Source organism: Catharus ustulatus, chromosome 8 (genome assembly GCF_009819885.2).
Source record: "Catharus ustulatus isolate bCatUst1 chromosome 8, bCatUst1.pri.v2, whole genome shotgun sequence".
Classification (NCBI taxonomy): Eukaryota; Metazoa; Chordata; class Aves; order Passeriformes; family Turdidae; genus Catharus; species Catharus ustulatus.
The window spans coordinates 12,514,413-12,529,492 of record NC_046228.1 but is presented as its reverse complement, the minus strand read 5'-3'; the positions used below and the strand labels follow the sequence as shown (position 1 = coordinate 12,529,492).

Sequence of the window (15,080 nt, the reverse complement as noted above, 5' to 3'; positions counted from 1 at the left end):
AGGTCAGAGGTTGGAATGGCTGCTGCTCAGGGACTGGCACAGAGCTTTGGACTCTCCATCACGGTCAGGCCTATCCTGATACCGAGCTGGGCCTTGCTCTGCTGGGTGAGGAGGTGCCATAAAGGAAGAGGAGCTGGGAGCAGCTCTGATGGCAGTGACCTGGTCAGAAGTGGCAGTGCCCAGCCCTGGTGTCTGCAGGGTTCCTGGCACTGGTGGAGTTTGGTTCATGCAGCCCCTGTGAGCCCCCTCAGGCCCTATGGAGCAGGGAGCATGGATGTGAGGTGGCGGGGAAAGTGGGAGAAACCCAAAATCAGGTCAGTGAGAGCTCGGGGCAGGGGATGAGGCCTGTTCCCTCCATGCTTGCCTTGCTTCCACAAGGCTTTTGCTGCAGAAGAGAATACTGCTGGTGGGCAAAAGCAAAGCATGTCTGTCCCTGGGCTAGGGGACAGGTTGCAAAGAGAGCAGCAGGAGCTTTCCCTAATGCTCTGCAGAGTGATTGGAGACACAGGCACTGCCAGGTCACCAACTTCTGTGAAGCAGCAGCTGGTGCAGGTCAGCCATGGGCTGAGGAAGGTGTGGGCTGGAAACCTGAGCTGTGACCATGTCCCCAGTGCCAGCCGGGGCAGGAAGCTTCACCCTAGTTCTTGGTGTGTGGTTGCCACAACTTCATGGTGGAGCCAGCACAGAATGGATAGGATAGTACAAGGCCAGGCAGTGCCTGTGTGTCTGTCAGGCTTTGCCCGACATTTTCCCACCATGAAGTGAGGGTCAAATACTTTCCATTGCTCCAGCCTTGAAGACTCTTCTCCCCATCTCAGTCAGAAATAGCCCTGGGCTGGGAGTGAGCTATTTGTGGTGACCGATTGGGAAAGAGGAATGCATGGAGCTCCCCAGACCTCCCTTTCCGCAGCCGCATGCCACCCCCAGCTGCTGAGCTAAAGCTTAAAAAATTCAAGTAGCTATACTTGGAGAAACGGAGTTTAAACATAGCTGAGCCCAGCATGGCCTTTGGTGAAAGGGCTCGGGAACAGCTCCCTGGAACCCTTCCTGCAGCCTGCCTCACTGTGGGTACGTGTTAGCTCCTCTCAGACCCCAAAACTGAGGTGTCATTGGGGACTCAGTGCTCTGGAGTTTTCAGCAATCCCTTAAATGTCGAATGTTGGCCACCAGCTGTTGGCATTTAGTATTGCTTTTCTGTCTGGCACTTCAGGCCCTAGTACTGAATATCCTTTTGTGGTGGTGTTGATGGGGGTCCTCCTCAGGTCTGGTTTGGTTGACGTGAGGAGTTTGCTTGTTAGGGGAGGGTTGGGCTCAGCACTGCCTGGGACTGCCTGTCTTAACCAGGCACAGCCTTGTGTGGCTGTGTGGTAGCACTGGGTATTCTTGTCTATTTAAGCAGGTTTGCAGCTCCTGGTGAGCACAGGCTGTGCTGTGCCCTGCTGCCACCCTGGCCATGTGTCTTGCAGGGGCAGAGGGGCAGGAAGTGGTCCTCGGTAATGTCTGTGGCAAACAGCCCTGGCAAGACACTGTGTTGGAGGTGGTGGCAGTGTAGGGACGTTCCCCTTCCCACCATGAAAAAGCCCCTCCTCACTCTGTGTCCAGACAGAATGTTTCTTTGCCCTCCCCATGTTTTCCTGCCTGATGTAGATGCTGATCACAGAAGCCTCATGCCCCACCATTGCTTCCTGGGGCAATGTGAGGACCAGGTGTGCCCTTTCAGCGAGCTCCACTGCCACTGCTCCTCAGTGCTTCACATCACCAGTTCCCAAAGACGCTCTCTCTGTTCCTCAGTCGCCCATCCTGCTGGGACCCCACAGACCAGTCCCATCTCCAGCACAGCCCTCAGCATCTCAGCAACACACAACAAAGCACCTGGCATTTCTTAGAAACATCATCATTTATTGACTTGAACAACTGCCACTAGAGCAGCATTTTCCTGCTCAGATGTTGGTGGTGTGGTTTTTCTTCTTTTATTCTCTACTAATGTACTTTAAAATGAAAAAAATTAAATGAGTTTATGGTACTGAAACAACAGTCAAATTCATTACAAGAGGGCCCTCGTTGTAATCCCTTTGCAGCGAACGGCAGAGGCTGGAGTAAGGGAGGCTGCACCCATGACTCAGAGGAAAGCCACAGGGCGCTGCTGCCCAGCTGTGTGCCAGCTCTGTGCCTTCCCTGGGCTGGCTTTCAGGCACAAGGACTACCTGCCCATCCCTGGGACACCCCCGGTCCCCCCACAGCAGCCGTCCCCCTCCCTGGCCAGGGACGCAGCCTTGCCCACCGCAGCCGGCGATGAGGCTCCGCTTGCTCCGCACCAGACCAAAGACCAGGGCAGCTGCTGGACGGCCAGGAGCTTCCCAGCTCCCACCCTGGGGCTGGCCCTGGGGCATGTGCTGTTTCCTAGTTTAGGGCAGGCCCATGTGGCCCGCAGCCCTCTGGCACAACAGGCCCTTTCACTCCAGATGGTGGCTGGGGTTGGTTTTGGGATGCTTCACTTAAAAGTTGAGAGAACAGAAAGGCCAGGAGGAACACAGAGTAACTAATGTAATGCTAAAGCAGCAGCTTCAGGCTCCTGGGTTAATATTTACTGCTGAAACTGCAGGAGTTGAGAACAGAGTGTGCAGCTCACCTGTTTGAGAAATGCCCTGGAAATTATGCATTGCATGCCAATGGTGAGAGGGCTCAGAGACACTGGGAAAGAGTAACAAGCAGCTACAAGGTGAAACATGTATGGCAGCAGATGTGATGGCTGGAGGAGTCAAACCACTTACGCAAGAGAAACTCACACTAACAAAAGGAAAACCGAGTGCTGGAAGGCACAGCAACACCCTGGCTAATATGGGGAGGGGGGATTATGTCACCCAGGAGCAGAGGGTTAAGGGCGGCAACCTAACAGGCAGCAGGATTTGGATAATTTTGTCTCCTGCAGGGCTCAGCACATCCCTTCTGTCTCCACAGAGAATGTAACAAATGCCAAAAACCGTTCACAAGACACTGTTCAAATGAAAACCAAATGAAACACATCATGGGAAAGGCAGAAACATGCAGCATCCCAAAGTGTAATGGGAGTAGCATGACAGCACAGGTGGGCAGTCCAATCTGAATGCACCACCAGTTAGAATCCATTAGCTTTTTGAACCGTCTGCAAAACTGAAAACAAGGGTCTCCTCCTAATTAGTGTTAATTTGTTAGAAGTTTCCAAATAACTTTCAAAACGTGCCTTTGCAAGAATCACACCCCCCAACCCATCACCCCAAGGGCCCCAACAACAATCCATTCCTGATCACTGCTAGAGTCATGTTTTATCTTCAGAAATACTTTTTTCCTTCTTATTCCTCTTCCTCCTCTTCTTCCTCCTCTTCCTCATCATCATCTTCATCATGGCAATGTGTGATTTCCTGAGGTGCCTGGGGGAAGAGGTTGGGCGGTTTGATCTCACTGATGGAACGGGTCAGTTGGTGCCGCTTGTAGTCGGAATCTTTGAAATCCACCGAGGTGCGATTGCGCGTGGCCATCGGCGACTCCTTCTCATTGATGTCAACGTGCGTGTGCTCTACTGTGGACTCGTGTGGCATCTGCACGTGGAACAGAGAGAGGAGGTGACAAGGGGTGTCCCAGTCCCAGGCTGCCTCCCTGAGACACATGGAGAGCAAACCCCAGAATGCAACCGTTGGCTCTACAGTCTATCAAATGCCACCAAACCCTCCAAGGTGCTGTTGCGTCCTGTGGAAATAATAATGGACACAAGTACGGGCACCTCTGGGACCCCTGCCCACTTCCCTGGGATTGCAACTCACCAGAACGTGGGCAGCTCTGAAGAGGTAGCTGAAGGGGTAGTAGAGGAGGTTGATGAAGGAGGCTGCATAGAGGTCAGCGTAGCGCATCACCTGGCTGGCAAACAGCGTCTGCCGAGAGCCGCTGCGGAAGAGGCTCCCCATCATCCCATAGCACATATCCATGTCGTGGGTCACTTTCTGTGAGGAAAGGACAGGTTAGATCCTGGGCCAGGCAGGCAGCACCTCAGAGCCACAACACTGAGGCAGAGCACCCTGAGGGCTGGGGCTACGTAAGACCTGCAAGGATCTCCAGCAAGGCTTTGCTTGTATCCCGTGGCATCAGGGCACAGCTGAGCCCCGGGTAACAGAAAGGAAGGCAGCAGCAGGCTCAGGGCCAGCACTGCCTGAAGCTGGCACCCCAGGACTGGCTGGACCAGAGCCTACAGCCCCTCTGAGCCTGTGTGTGCCACTGCCATGTGCTGCAGCAGTGAGCACCCTCAGCAAGTGCTGCTTGTGGGCATAAGGAAAGGGACCCTATTCCAGACCAGGCTGCCTTTCAGGAGAGCCAGTGACACCAGAGAACTGAGACAAAGTGGCTTTGCCAAGCCTGCTGTGCCCACCCAAAGGCAGAGCAAAACATTTCAGGACTGAGCAATGGGGTTGGGTTGTTAAGCCCTTTGGGATCCAGAAGGATGAAAAGGGATTTTGATGATTGGTACCTTAATGCGTCTCTGGATGGAGCTGATGTCGGGGCGTTCATTGCTGCTACTGTCCAGATGCCTAGTTACAGGCGAGAAGGTAAATACATGGTGTGAAAAGTCTTTCAGAACCAGATGCTGTGGGATGGGGCTCAGGGGAGGGAGGCTGGTCTGGAGGGGAAGGTTGGTCTCGTGGGCAGAGCCCAGGCCCGAGTCAAGGCTCCGGCAGCAGTGCCGTTAACCCAACCCCAAGGTTTTGTCATTGCCGCTCGTTAGCCGGGAGAGGCAGCAGGAAAGTTGTCACTGTTTGAACACTCACTTGTACAGCTCGGCCAAGAAAATGTCCAGACTCTGCAGCTCTTCAAAAAGGGCTGGAAAATCCAGAAAAGAGAGGGGAAAAGGGTAAGTTTAAACTGTTGAAATGAAAAGTGCTGAAAGTGAACTCACTCCCCTGCCCACTCCCCTCGCATGGCAGCAGAGGGACACTGGAGCAGGGACACATCTCATGGCCTCTGGGCAGGGAGAGGGGTCAATCACATTCTGTGCCATGAGAAGAACTTTGGGCTTGCTTTCTGGTTGGCCTTTTTGTTTTCGAGGCTGAACCTTTGTGGCTCTCACCAAAGCCTTACAACCAGCCATGGGGCAACTTGCATAATCCCCAGCCCTATTTACACACCAAAGGGCAAACCTGGGAGAAAAGCAGGAGCGCTGGAGGATGGGAAACACACAGCACTTTGGCGGCAGAGCAGCAGAGGGAGTGGGAGGAACGAGGAGGAAGCAGCTGGTGAATAGGGACTCCCTGCAGATGGGAGAGCAGTCATGGCTCAGGCATTACAGGGAGAATAACCCAGGTATTGTCAGATTTTTTTTAACATAGAAGCCAAAGCCACAGCTCCATATGTGCAGAGGGGGAGGAGGTTCTGGGGTTATTGATGAGGAACAACTCAATCCCACCCAGCTGCAGCTTCTCCCGTGGCCAAGGCAGCACTTGGCTGATTATACAAAGAGCCTGAGAAAGAGCACAGGAAAGGCCTGACCCCAATGCCAGCCCACAGAGAGGCACCCCAGCTCCTGCCACCAGCATCCAGACCCAGTGAAAAGGGCTAAAAGGAGAAGTGGCAAGCCAGGGTGATCTCTCCCCTGCACCCCTAAGCCCTGGCGATCTCAGGGGTGCAGCATCAGACAAGCAAGAGCAAAGCCTGGCCAGGGGCTCCCCTGGCTCCTGACCGCTTTTGTCTGTCCAGACGTGCAGCTCCTGCGCCAGCTCGGGGATCACCAGGAAGGTCCGCCAGCCCTGGCGTTTCTTGGATTTGAGGATGTCTCCAAAGATATGGTCTCCGATGTACAAGATATCCTTCCCTTTGGCCCCCAGCAGGTCACAGACTGTGTCCGAAGAGCCTGAGAGAGGAATGGCATGGCTCAGAACAGTGAGCCAGAACAGGTGCATTTTCCTCCAAGAAACCTCCTCCGCTTGACCATGGCAGCCCTGGACACTGCTCACCTGCCTGGGAGTTCACCCAGGAGCAGCTTTGCCTATGCACACCCCTACATGAATGGCAGCAACAGAGGCCATGCTGCATGCCCCACCATGTGAGAGTAATGGAGCCTTGGGTGTCAGAGACAGCTCTGTATCCACCCACTGCCCTTCCCTGGCTTGGCAGAACCTTCCAAGTGTGCTCACACTGGTGGCAGCACCTTTAAGTACAACTGGGGACACTGCACTGGGCCAGCTGCAGCCATCCCTCCACCACAAGCCCTGCAGGCATTTCCCATACCCTCTCTGGCAAGGAAGAAAAGGACATTTGAGGAGGAACAGGTCCAACTCTTCCCTGCACTGTGCAGTTTGATCATGGAGAGCTTCTGCTGCAGTGTGCACAGGGCACAAAACAATGCACTTTGGGAAGCACAACCTTGCCTGGCACAAGTCCTTTCACAGCTGAAGGCCACATCAGAGCCACTCCACAGAGCAAGAAGGGCTCCTGCCTCACCTCCTGAGTACACAATGCCATGCTGCAGTGGGCCAGTGTAAGTACCAATCTTCAGCTTCCCGGTCACCTGTGGAAGGAGGTGTTGTGTTAGTGCTGAACAGCTAATGGTCTGGATCTTTTCTATATTGATACCATTGATACATCACTCTTTGTATGTCTCACTCCCAAGCAGCCCAGAGATGGCTTTCCTACTGTCACCTGCAGTATATTAGGGATGCCAGCAAAGCCTTGAGGTGATGGGGCTGCTCAGGAACCACTAAGAGGAGATTCCAGCCCACAACCTCTAGAGTAGGTCCTGTCCAAACACTGCATTGCTCATTGTCACTGAGAGATGCCACAGATGAGGTGCAGGAGCCCTTCCAGCCATAGAGGTACCCTCGACTGACCACTCACCGTGTCCACCTGCCGCAGTACAGTGCCTTCCCCAAAGAAGAGGGGTTTTCGTGCATCCACCAGGATCAGGTCGAAGTAGGACTGCCATGGCCGATGGGCACTCCCAGGCTACAAAGGCAAAAACAAACCCTAGAATCAGGCATGACACAAAAAACCACAAGGGAGTTTAACTGGAGTGTCACTATCCATAGCCATAACCTTGTGACATTGCTGGTCCATCAAAATCCCTTAGCTCATGCCTCCTGTGGGACAAGGCTGGGTTGCCAGCACCATCTCCTAAAGCATTCTCCTTTTGCCACAAATCTATCCTATCCCAGTCCTAGCAGTGGGGGCTGAGGACATGGTGTGAGACAGAAGAACAGCACTGAACATCCCTGTCAGGGCACAGCTGCCATGTAAAAAGATGCTGTAAATGACACCCTGCCACTCTTCCTGAAGGTGACATCCTACACAGATCCAGACACGTGCAACTCCACAGCTTCAGCTTACAAGGCCACGCTGGTACTTTTGCCAAGAGTGTGAAAATGCCTGGACTCTATTCCACAGAGCATGGCTTAGAATCACAGCCCTGCCCAAAGGATACTGAGCCCTTTCTGTGCCATGCTTCCACACTTTGTGAGATCAAGACCACAGCAAGGGACTTCTTTAGCTATCAGTTGTGGTGAGTACTTATGCTCTCAAAATTTCCCTGTTGGCTGCCTTCTACTTTTAAAGCAGTGTGAGAACTCATCTTTTGAACATGAGATAGCCTCTCACTTGGAGACTGGAAGAGCAGTATAAATTTATATCATAAACCTTTCTCCAAAAGTTGCGGGGCTGAGTTTTGACCTCAGAAAAACAACGAAAAAAAGCATGATTAAAACTTTAGGACTTATGATAATTAAGGCACAATCAGCCATAAACATTTTTGCTGTTTTATTAAACTATTTCCTTTCCATCATGGCTTTTTTTAACAACATCCAAAACACTCTGCATTATTTCTAAGAAATCTGGCTACAAAATGCCACAGTTGAAAGGTTTTATCACTGAAATAATGTTATCATTAACACAGATTATCATTTGAGACTAGATGATGCCCCTTTTCTCTTTGTTATATTGTATTTGCTTTGATCCCATTCAAACAGGATACAAAACAGCAAGTGTATTTTAACCAGATTAAAGACACTAATCCCATGGAGCGGATGAAGCAGGATTAAAATGCTTTCCAGCTACACAGATAATTAGGCACATCAGTGTCTACTGCAACTGCAGTCTAGAATTCACATACCTTTGGTCCATGTGGAAAGTCAAACAAGTAAGTCATAATTTTCTAGAAGAGAGAAATAAAGTATTCAAATACATGCTTTTAAATGTTCATTTGTGTAGTTTATAAAAGCATACTTTTCTGATTTCATCTTTTCAGATTACAGAACTTTATTTTTAGAATTTACACAGAAGTCAGCATAAGATTTGGAGACAAAATGAATTGAACAGAACAATGACAGGAATCAAACTAGTAAATTTTATAATCAAATAACACAGTTGCTTCAGAAAACTGCACACTGCTTCAGGCATATCTTGTAATGCTTTAAAATGGCATATAAATTTTTAGATTAGCAGTATTGCCAGCATCCTGACATCCACCTGGAGTTGGATGTAACCATGTTTACTTCTCAGCTTAGCAGACAGCCCTTTCTGTGTGTCTCAGACCTCTCCAGGATCTTGGTTTGGTGACCTCTCTGTACTCAGACTATCTCACTTGAAAGGGAAACTCTGCATTTTAAAGGATGCTAAAATCCAAGACTTTCCCTTACAGCCCTTTAATTTCTGAGGAACTGAGTGAAGCACAGAGGGATTTAAACCAGGCTCAGTGCCAGAACCAGGACAACAAAAGGTGACTCAAGACTTCATCTGCATCCACCACTAACCCTTCCTACACATAGATTAGAAAACACACAATTCTCCACCAGAAGATGTGCCATCAAAATCCATCCAAATGACTGGTTGGCTTATGCTTATTCCATGATCTACCAACCCAACAATTCAAGCAGCACTTACGTCTGTGTATTTATAGTCACTGTTTGTGACGAGAAACACCTTCCCCACTTCATTCATGCGGCTGAGCAGCAGCGGCAGCTTCCCCTGGAAGCCAAGGGGAACATCCAAGTCACACACAAAAGTTAGAGACATCTATCATGGGAAAAACACTCAACTATGATCCCACCAGACAAAAGCAAGGCAAATCAAACCATCGAGCAAGCAAACTCACGTGTTGTGCACTGGCCAGAGCCAGGACAGCTGCTGATCCATCCAGGTAACCTCTCCAGAGCACAGCCCAGGGGAGGAAGGCGAGGGGGAAGGGCTCAGCAGGGCTGCAGTGCCTTTGCCAACCACAGTGCCAGGCACCCTGTGCTGCTCCCACCGATCTGCTCCAGCTCCAAGTCCGTTCCCGAAATGGGCCCAGAGGCAGGTGAAATCTGAGCTCACGAGCCACAAGTTGGAATGCATTATAATTCCAACCTCAAATTAGGGAGAATTTATTCCTGGGGCTATTTTTATTGAATCTGAAATCTCAGTCCATTGCCAAAATAGCTGATTACCTCACTGAACACTTACCTAAGAATTCTGTAGGCGTGTAACTAGAAAAAAGGTTAACTGCTTTAAAGCGATTATCTACCACAGAGCTCATCTAAACTAAAAAATACTTACTCCATAAGTGCTCCAGAGGGGCCTTGCATACTGAAGAGGTGGCAGGAGTAAGGGAACCGCTGCAGCTTGCTCAATTAGATGTGCTGAACACACATTTTGGGGTTATCAAGAGACTAGACACTGGTGAGTCTTTCAGGATCTTTCCCTCCGTCCCTCATGGCTAAGTGTAACTATTTTGTTATGTGGCTAAAAAGATGCTCAACTGTTGCTTTGTAAAGAGAGGTTTGCTTGGGCAAAAAAAACATGGGCAGGGAACAAAATTGCTTTCACCACTGAAAGAAATAATATAAGCTTTGCCAGTGTGTTCACCTTGATAACATTTCCTCTGGCTTTTATATTTTACGTATAAAACTATGCACATCAATACAAAATCATGTGGATCACTGGCTCAGAATAAAGGCTGCATCTGAACTTTCCACTTTGTCTTTGGTCATTACAATAGAAATCACAGCCTTATCTGTTTTGTGATTTAGTAAAGCAAATCAGCATGTTTATTTCTTGCCTGCTTAGTCACATAGCGCAAGTAAAGTAACTTCACACTTACATCTTTCACCACATACTTCTCCAGATTCTCAAGGGTCTTTTCCTTAAGTGATCCCTGAAATAGAAACAACATAACTCAGTGAGGTCATGGAAACTTATGATGTAAGAGACAACAAAGTAATGCCAACTTTCACACTTTAAAATGCTGTGAAAGTACAAACCAGGGCGAATCTGAACCAGTGACTCTAGAGATGAGAGGCTTTGAGTAGCAGGGACCATCACAAACTCTGTGATCCATCGATTCCCCCACCATGGTAAATAATCCACTTCAACAGCATTTTAACCCTTTCAGAAGGGAATACAATAGAAACAAACAAAAAATAGATTTGCCATACCAAACAAGACAGTTAATGACCTGTCTCCAACACTGACCATAATGCTTTAGTCAAAGGCCAACTCCAACATGTATCACACAACACTGCATAAGGAAAGAAAAATAGATTCCTGACTTCTGCATGGGTAAAAGGACCACCACAAGTACAACTGTGAGCCAAGTTCTCCTGTGATGCTTCTCCATCCCACCCAACAGACTGCTTGAATGAAGGAGAACAAGAAAATCAGGTCTTAATGTTCATAATATTATATTCTAAATTTGTGCACGAGTGTGTGCAGAAGATGATATGCTTCTCTCTAATTAGAGAACAGCTGATCTGTTTTTCTCATTAATGTCAGTACTTTTTAGACAACATAGGATAGTGCCAATGTAAACAACTTGCAGTAGAATATTGCTTTAATAATTAGGACAATGTACAAGTTGTGGACTTGAAGTGCAAATACCCTTGTGGCATCATGCTCTAAAACCCATGAAACAGAGTACAAGAATGAAATCTGGGCACAGTAAAAAGGAATAGGAAGCCCAGCCAGATATGTTCCCATACTAGAAGGGCAGTTGAGATCTTGACTCACTCCCATACAACTGCAATCTATTATTTGCTCACTAGGCGGCAAAGCAGGGCTCTTGCCCAGAGCAGAGAGAAAACATCTGAACTCAGGAGTTACAAACCAGCCCCTCCAACCCAGTTACAACCACACACATCCCATGGAGCTCTTGCAGTCACCTTGTAATGAACCCAGTCAACAGCATCTCTGACATCCTGGAACATGCTCCTGAAGGACATGAAGAGGTCTCCATCCTTAAACCCTGTTTCACAGCTGTGAGGAGACAGAAGAGAGATTCTAGCAGCCAGTCACAGCAGGTAAGAAACACAGCAAGGAGTGAGACAGTTCAAAATACTGTTTGCAGCTTGTGTTCTCATCTTACCATCACGGTTTCTTATCTGCTACTTTACTGCAGCTCAGACTTGATACAAGGCTACAACCACAGTTTAAAAGGAGTTGTGTGTTACCCAGGAATGTGTGCCTCAACAGCAGTACTACAGTCTCCTGTGACTGTAACTCTTACTTCTCACCCACATTACGAGAAAAAGACTGCAGAAAATTGCAAAAATGCCGTTTGCACCATTTAACAGAAGATGAATGGTACTGAGAGAATAAAGAGAGATGTTCTTTCTCCCTCTGTCCAGCACTAAAGAAAGGAGAGTTCTGGAAATCAACTAAATGTAATGCTGCTGAGAGGAGGAACTTCTTCTATGTTGAACACTTAGAATTAACATCAGAAATTACAAGATACTCTGGAGGTGTCTTTGAGACAGCATGACAGCTTGCATCAGAAGAAATCAAGAAGGATTACACAGAGCTGTATTTATTATGACAGTAATCATCATGCCTCTCCCGAGACAAGGTACTTCACCTGATGGATTGCCAGCATAAACAGTTCCTCTGCTCCCAGGTGAAATCACATTAAACTTTTGCATTCCACTCACATATATGCAAAGATGACCCATCACATGAGGTGATGAGCAGCACAGCAGCATCACATTTGCCAGTTCAAACCCCAGCTTGTTTTCATGCTTATGTGTTTTTGAAAGCAAGGTAAATGCTCATGCTGCACAAACAGCCTTTTATACCACACTGAGCACTTCACCTCTAAGTGTGCAATGGCCTTTATTACAACATGAAGCACTTGTGGTAACAGGTTGAGGAAATTCAGCCTTTCAGTTACCAGTTCAGACATGGCTGCAATGGACACAGGTTCAAAATGAACTGAATAGTGCCTGTAATCACCCTGTAAAAAGTGTGCAGTCCTAGAAACTACCCCAAATACCAATGTCACTCAGTATGCTGTACCCTGTGAAGGAAACCTTCATAACCAGCCTCTGCTGTACACACAAATCAATTTAACACCACAAAATTATAGGAGGCCCACCAAAACTACTTGAGGGGCCTCCACTGATATTAAGAGCAGCTCTATCTGTGCTCTTGTATAAAATGCTCTTTGTATATTGGTCTTGTATAAAATAATAACAATCTTACTGTTCCATCATCATCTCAAAGTGAGGGAATACGAACCTTGTGTACCGGTCACAGTTAGTAAAGAAATCCACCAGGCAAGCCAACAGGTAGGTCTCTGCAAGAAAACAGAGTGAGATTATAAGACAAGGATAACATCATACAGCCAGCTAACTTTAGATCTTGTGCCCAAAGGAAGAAAATGCATGTTAAAAAAAACCAAAGAGAAAAGCAGAGCTTTACTGGCTTAAAAGGCACAGAAAGAGGCCTGTGTTGGCTCACATTAGACTCACCTGGTAGATTGAATAACGTGTTCAAAATGTAAAACCTATCTGTGTCATCCCTCTGGATAAATTTATTTGGATATTGCTCCCGTGTTTCAGGCCTGAGAATAAATAAAGTGGAGAAGAGTGAAACCACAAAACATAATGAAGATAAAAATGTGCTGACCTGCAAAATGGAGTTGTAGCAGGGTCCACTAACCAAAGTCTGCTGTGCTCTAATCAACACCCAGCCTCCCCACATGCAGTGCTGGCACAAGAGCAGAAGTGCATGCAGGGGTGTTCCCTGGGCTGCACTGACTGCGGCAGAGCCAGGACAAAGCTCTCATTGCTGAGCCAGCAAACTGAGCAGAGCCCACAAGGGACACAGAGTGTCCAGAGTCCACAGCTCAACCTTAAGCCCCATGCTGCTGGCTAGGAGGATGCTTTAAATCATGGGCACTTTCATTGTTTGCTTATCTTAAACTCTCCCCCACTTTCTATGTGTTGGTCTCTACTCTCCCAGCAGATCTCAGCCAGGGACATGCAGGGCTCTGCTGCAGGAGGCTTGCTTGGGGCAATTCCTCAGCAGGGTGGCAATGACTGAACTCATATCATTATTCTGGTCTCCTTAATTTCTGGAGCTAGCAAAGATCATTTTAGGCTCAAAGAGGAACTTGAGTGCACATATAAGGGCTTTTTTCTAAATTTTGGAGTCCTGATGCAAGGACTTAGAGGCCTGCAACAAGGTTTGTCACACTGGGGCCCCTGAGCTTGCCTTGCCTTCCATTCATATGCCCTTGCAGCAGCATTGTGGAAGGGGGGATTTGCTGGGACACATCAGGAACACAGCACTGCAGTCCTTTCTGCTTCCTAAAGCACCTTCTCTGGGACAGCAGCCAGGGAAGGCTGAAGGAGATGGTGTGCAATGCTCAGTTCTGACATCCTCAAAGGTCAGAAACACAAAGGGCAAGATTGTTCCTACCCCAAGTCAGCTCAGGCCCTCACACTTTCTTAGCAATAGCTGTGGATCTGACAGTTCATGGGGCACAGGTCCACATGCAATGGCTTTGTCTTGACTGACAAGCTGCTGGTGTTAAACTGTGGCAGGGGAGGTGAACAACCCTTGGATGATCCCATCAGCTCCTCCCCACAGCACATGTTCCTCTATTCCCAGTATGCTATGGATGTGCCTGCAGTGGCACAGCCCTTTCCCTTGTAAACATCTGGGCTGTTGCACCTTCAATTCATCCACAGCTAATCCTGGAGCTGTAGGTACAGCAACACAGCTTCTGCTGTTAGCAGAGTCCCTGTGACTCCATGTACAATGGGTGCCCTGAGGATCAGACACAACAGAGTCTATTGAGTGAAAAAGAACAGCCAAGAGCCTGCACTCACCCTCTGAGGAAATTAAAGCCATGTGCACATACTAGGAGGTTCCCATAGGCATCAACTTTCAGCAGGTTTCCATAGTGGGTGTCGAACACCAGGCCTCTGTTAAGAAAGCAGTTTAGGATGTGAAAAGGCAAGTGCATTAAGGGGTGACCATTTTAACAAAAGCAAGAACAGCTCTAGAACAGCTTTGCTCACTTGGCATGGGGCATCAGAACAGAGCTGATGCAGATGGGATCCCTACTGTCCCTTTTAGCGGGCAGCAGGTGAGCAAACAGAGCCCAGCACGGCCAGGCAGGAGAGACACCTGAGCTACTCCCCATGGCCCCAAAAGCGTTCAACCTGAGAGGCTCAGCTCTGCATCCACCGGGGGAGCTGTGGGCTCCTCCACAGTGTCACAAACCTGACACCCCTGGGGGGCTGCAGGGAACAGTGAGGTGTGGTAAAGGAATTCCTCTCTGCTTTTTCATGGCTCTGTCACAGACAAAGCCAGATGGGGTGTGTAACCATGGCACAATAGTTTGGACATGCCTGGTTCTGACTCTGGCAAAATTCTGTCTCATTTACCTAGCAGCTTGCATCTGGAGAACACAGCCTTCCCACAGAGATATCCCTTCTGTCTCCTCCCTGGGATGAAGGGATGATTTAAGAGAGCTCTCATCACAGGTTTGTGAGGGGCTATGCCTTGTTAGAGGCAAAGGCACAGCCAGCAGCAACTCTTGGTGTAAAACATGCTGAGAGGAGGGAGGGAAGGAAGGAGGCTGCCAGACTGAAACTGGAACAAACCAACAGACCCTCTGGTCCAGTCTTTTGTAAAGAAACTCCAAAGGAATCAAAGAAGCAAAATTCAGCAAAGGCACAAGTGGAAAGAACTTAAAGGTGCAGAGTTAGATCAAAAGCTTTGTTCAAAATAAACCACCCTTTTTATCTCTCCCACCAAAACCAAAATATAGGAATTTAGTAATTTTGCACCATTAACTTAGTGGAAAGTTA

The 15,080-nt window shown here is 48.5% G+C and overlaps 1 protein-coding gene across 3 annotated transcripts in view; it reads right to left on the bottom strand.

Annotated features, from left to right (window-relative positions):
• Positions 1-1,878: 1,878 nt before the first annotated feature.
• The window catches only part of NT5C2 (5'-nucleotidase, cytosolic II), a 61,576-nt gene continuing 48,374 nt past the window's right edge, over positions 1,879-15,080 (bottom strand). For 2 of the 3 annotated variants that reach the window (XM_033066119.2, XM_033066118.2), the window contains 15 exons: positions 14,094-14,189; positions 12,729-12,820; positions 12,496-12,553; positions 11,145-11,238; positions 10,088-10,141; positions 8,893-8,976; positions 8,123-8,164; positions 6,856-6,963; positions 6,463-6,529; positions 5,702-5,872; positions 5,163-5,273; positions 4,794-4,845; positions 4,496-4,556; positions 3,798-3,974; positions 1,879-3,575 (listed from right to left, as the gene is read on the bottom strand). In XM_033066119.2, coding sequence (XP_032922010.1) covers positions 3,330-3,575; positions 3,798-3,974; positions 4,496-4,556; positions 4,794-4,845; positions 5,163-5,273; positions 5,702-5,872; positions 6,463-6,529; positions 6,856-6,963; positions 8,123-8,164; positions 8,893-8,976; positions 10,088-10,141; positions 11,145-11,238; positions 12,496-12,553; positions 12,729-12,820; positions 14,094-14,189 — 1,513 coding nt within the window. In that variant the 3' untranslated portion in view covers positions 1,879-3,329. The remainder of the gene's footprint in view (positions 3,576-3,797; positions 3,975-4,495; positions 4,557-4,793; positions 4,846-5,162; positions 5,274-5,701; positions 5,873-6,462; positions 6,530-6,855; positions 6,964-8,122; positions 8,165-8,892; positions 8,977-10,087; positions 10,142-11,144; positions 11,239-12,495; positions 12,554-12,728; positions 12,821-14,093; positions 14,190-15,080) is intronic. The other variant, XM_033066120.2, reaches the window with a different exon arrangement.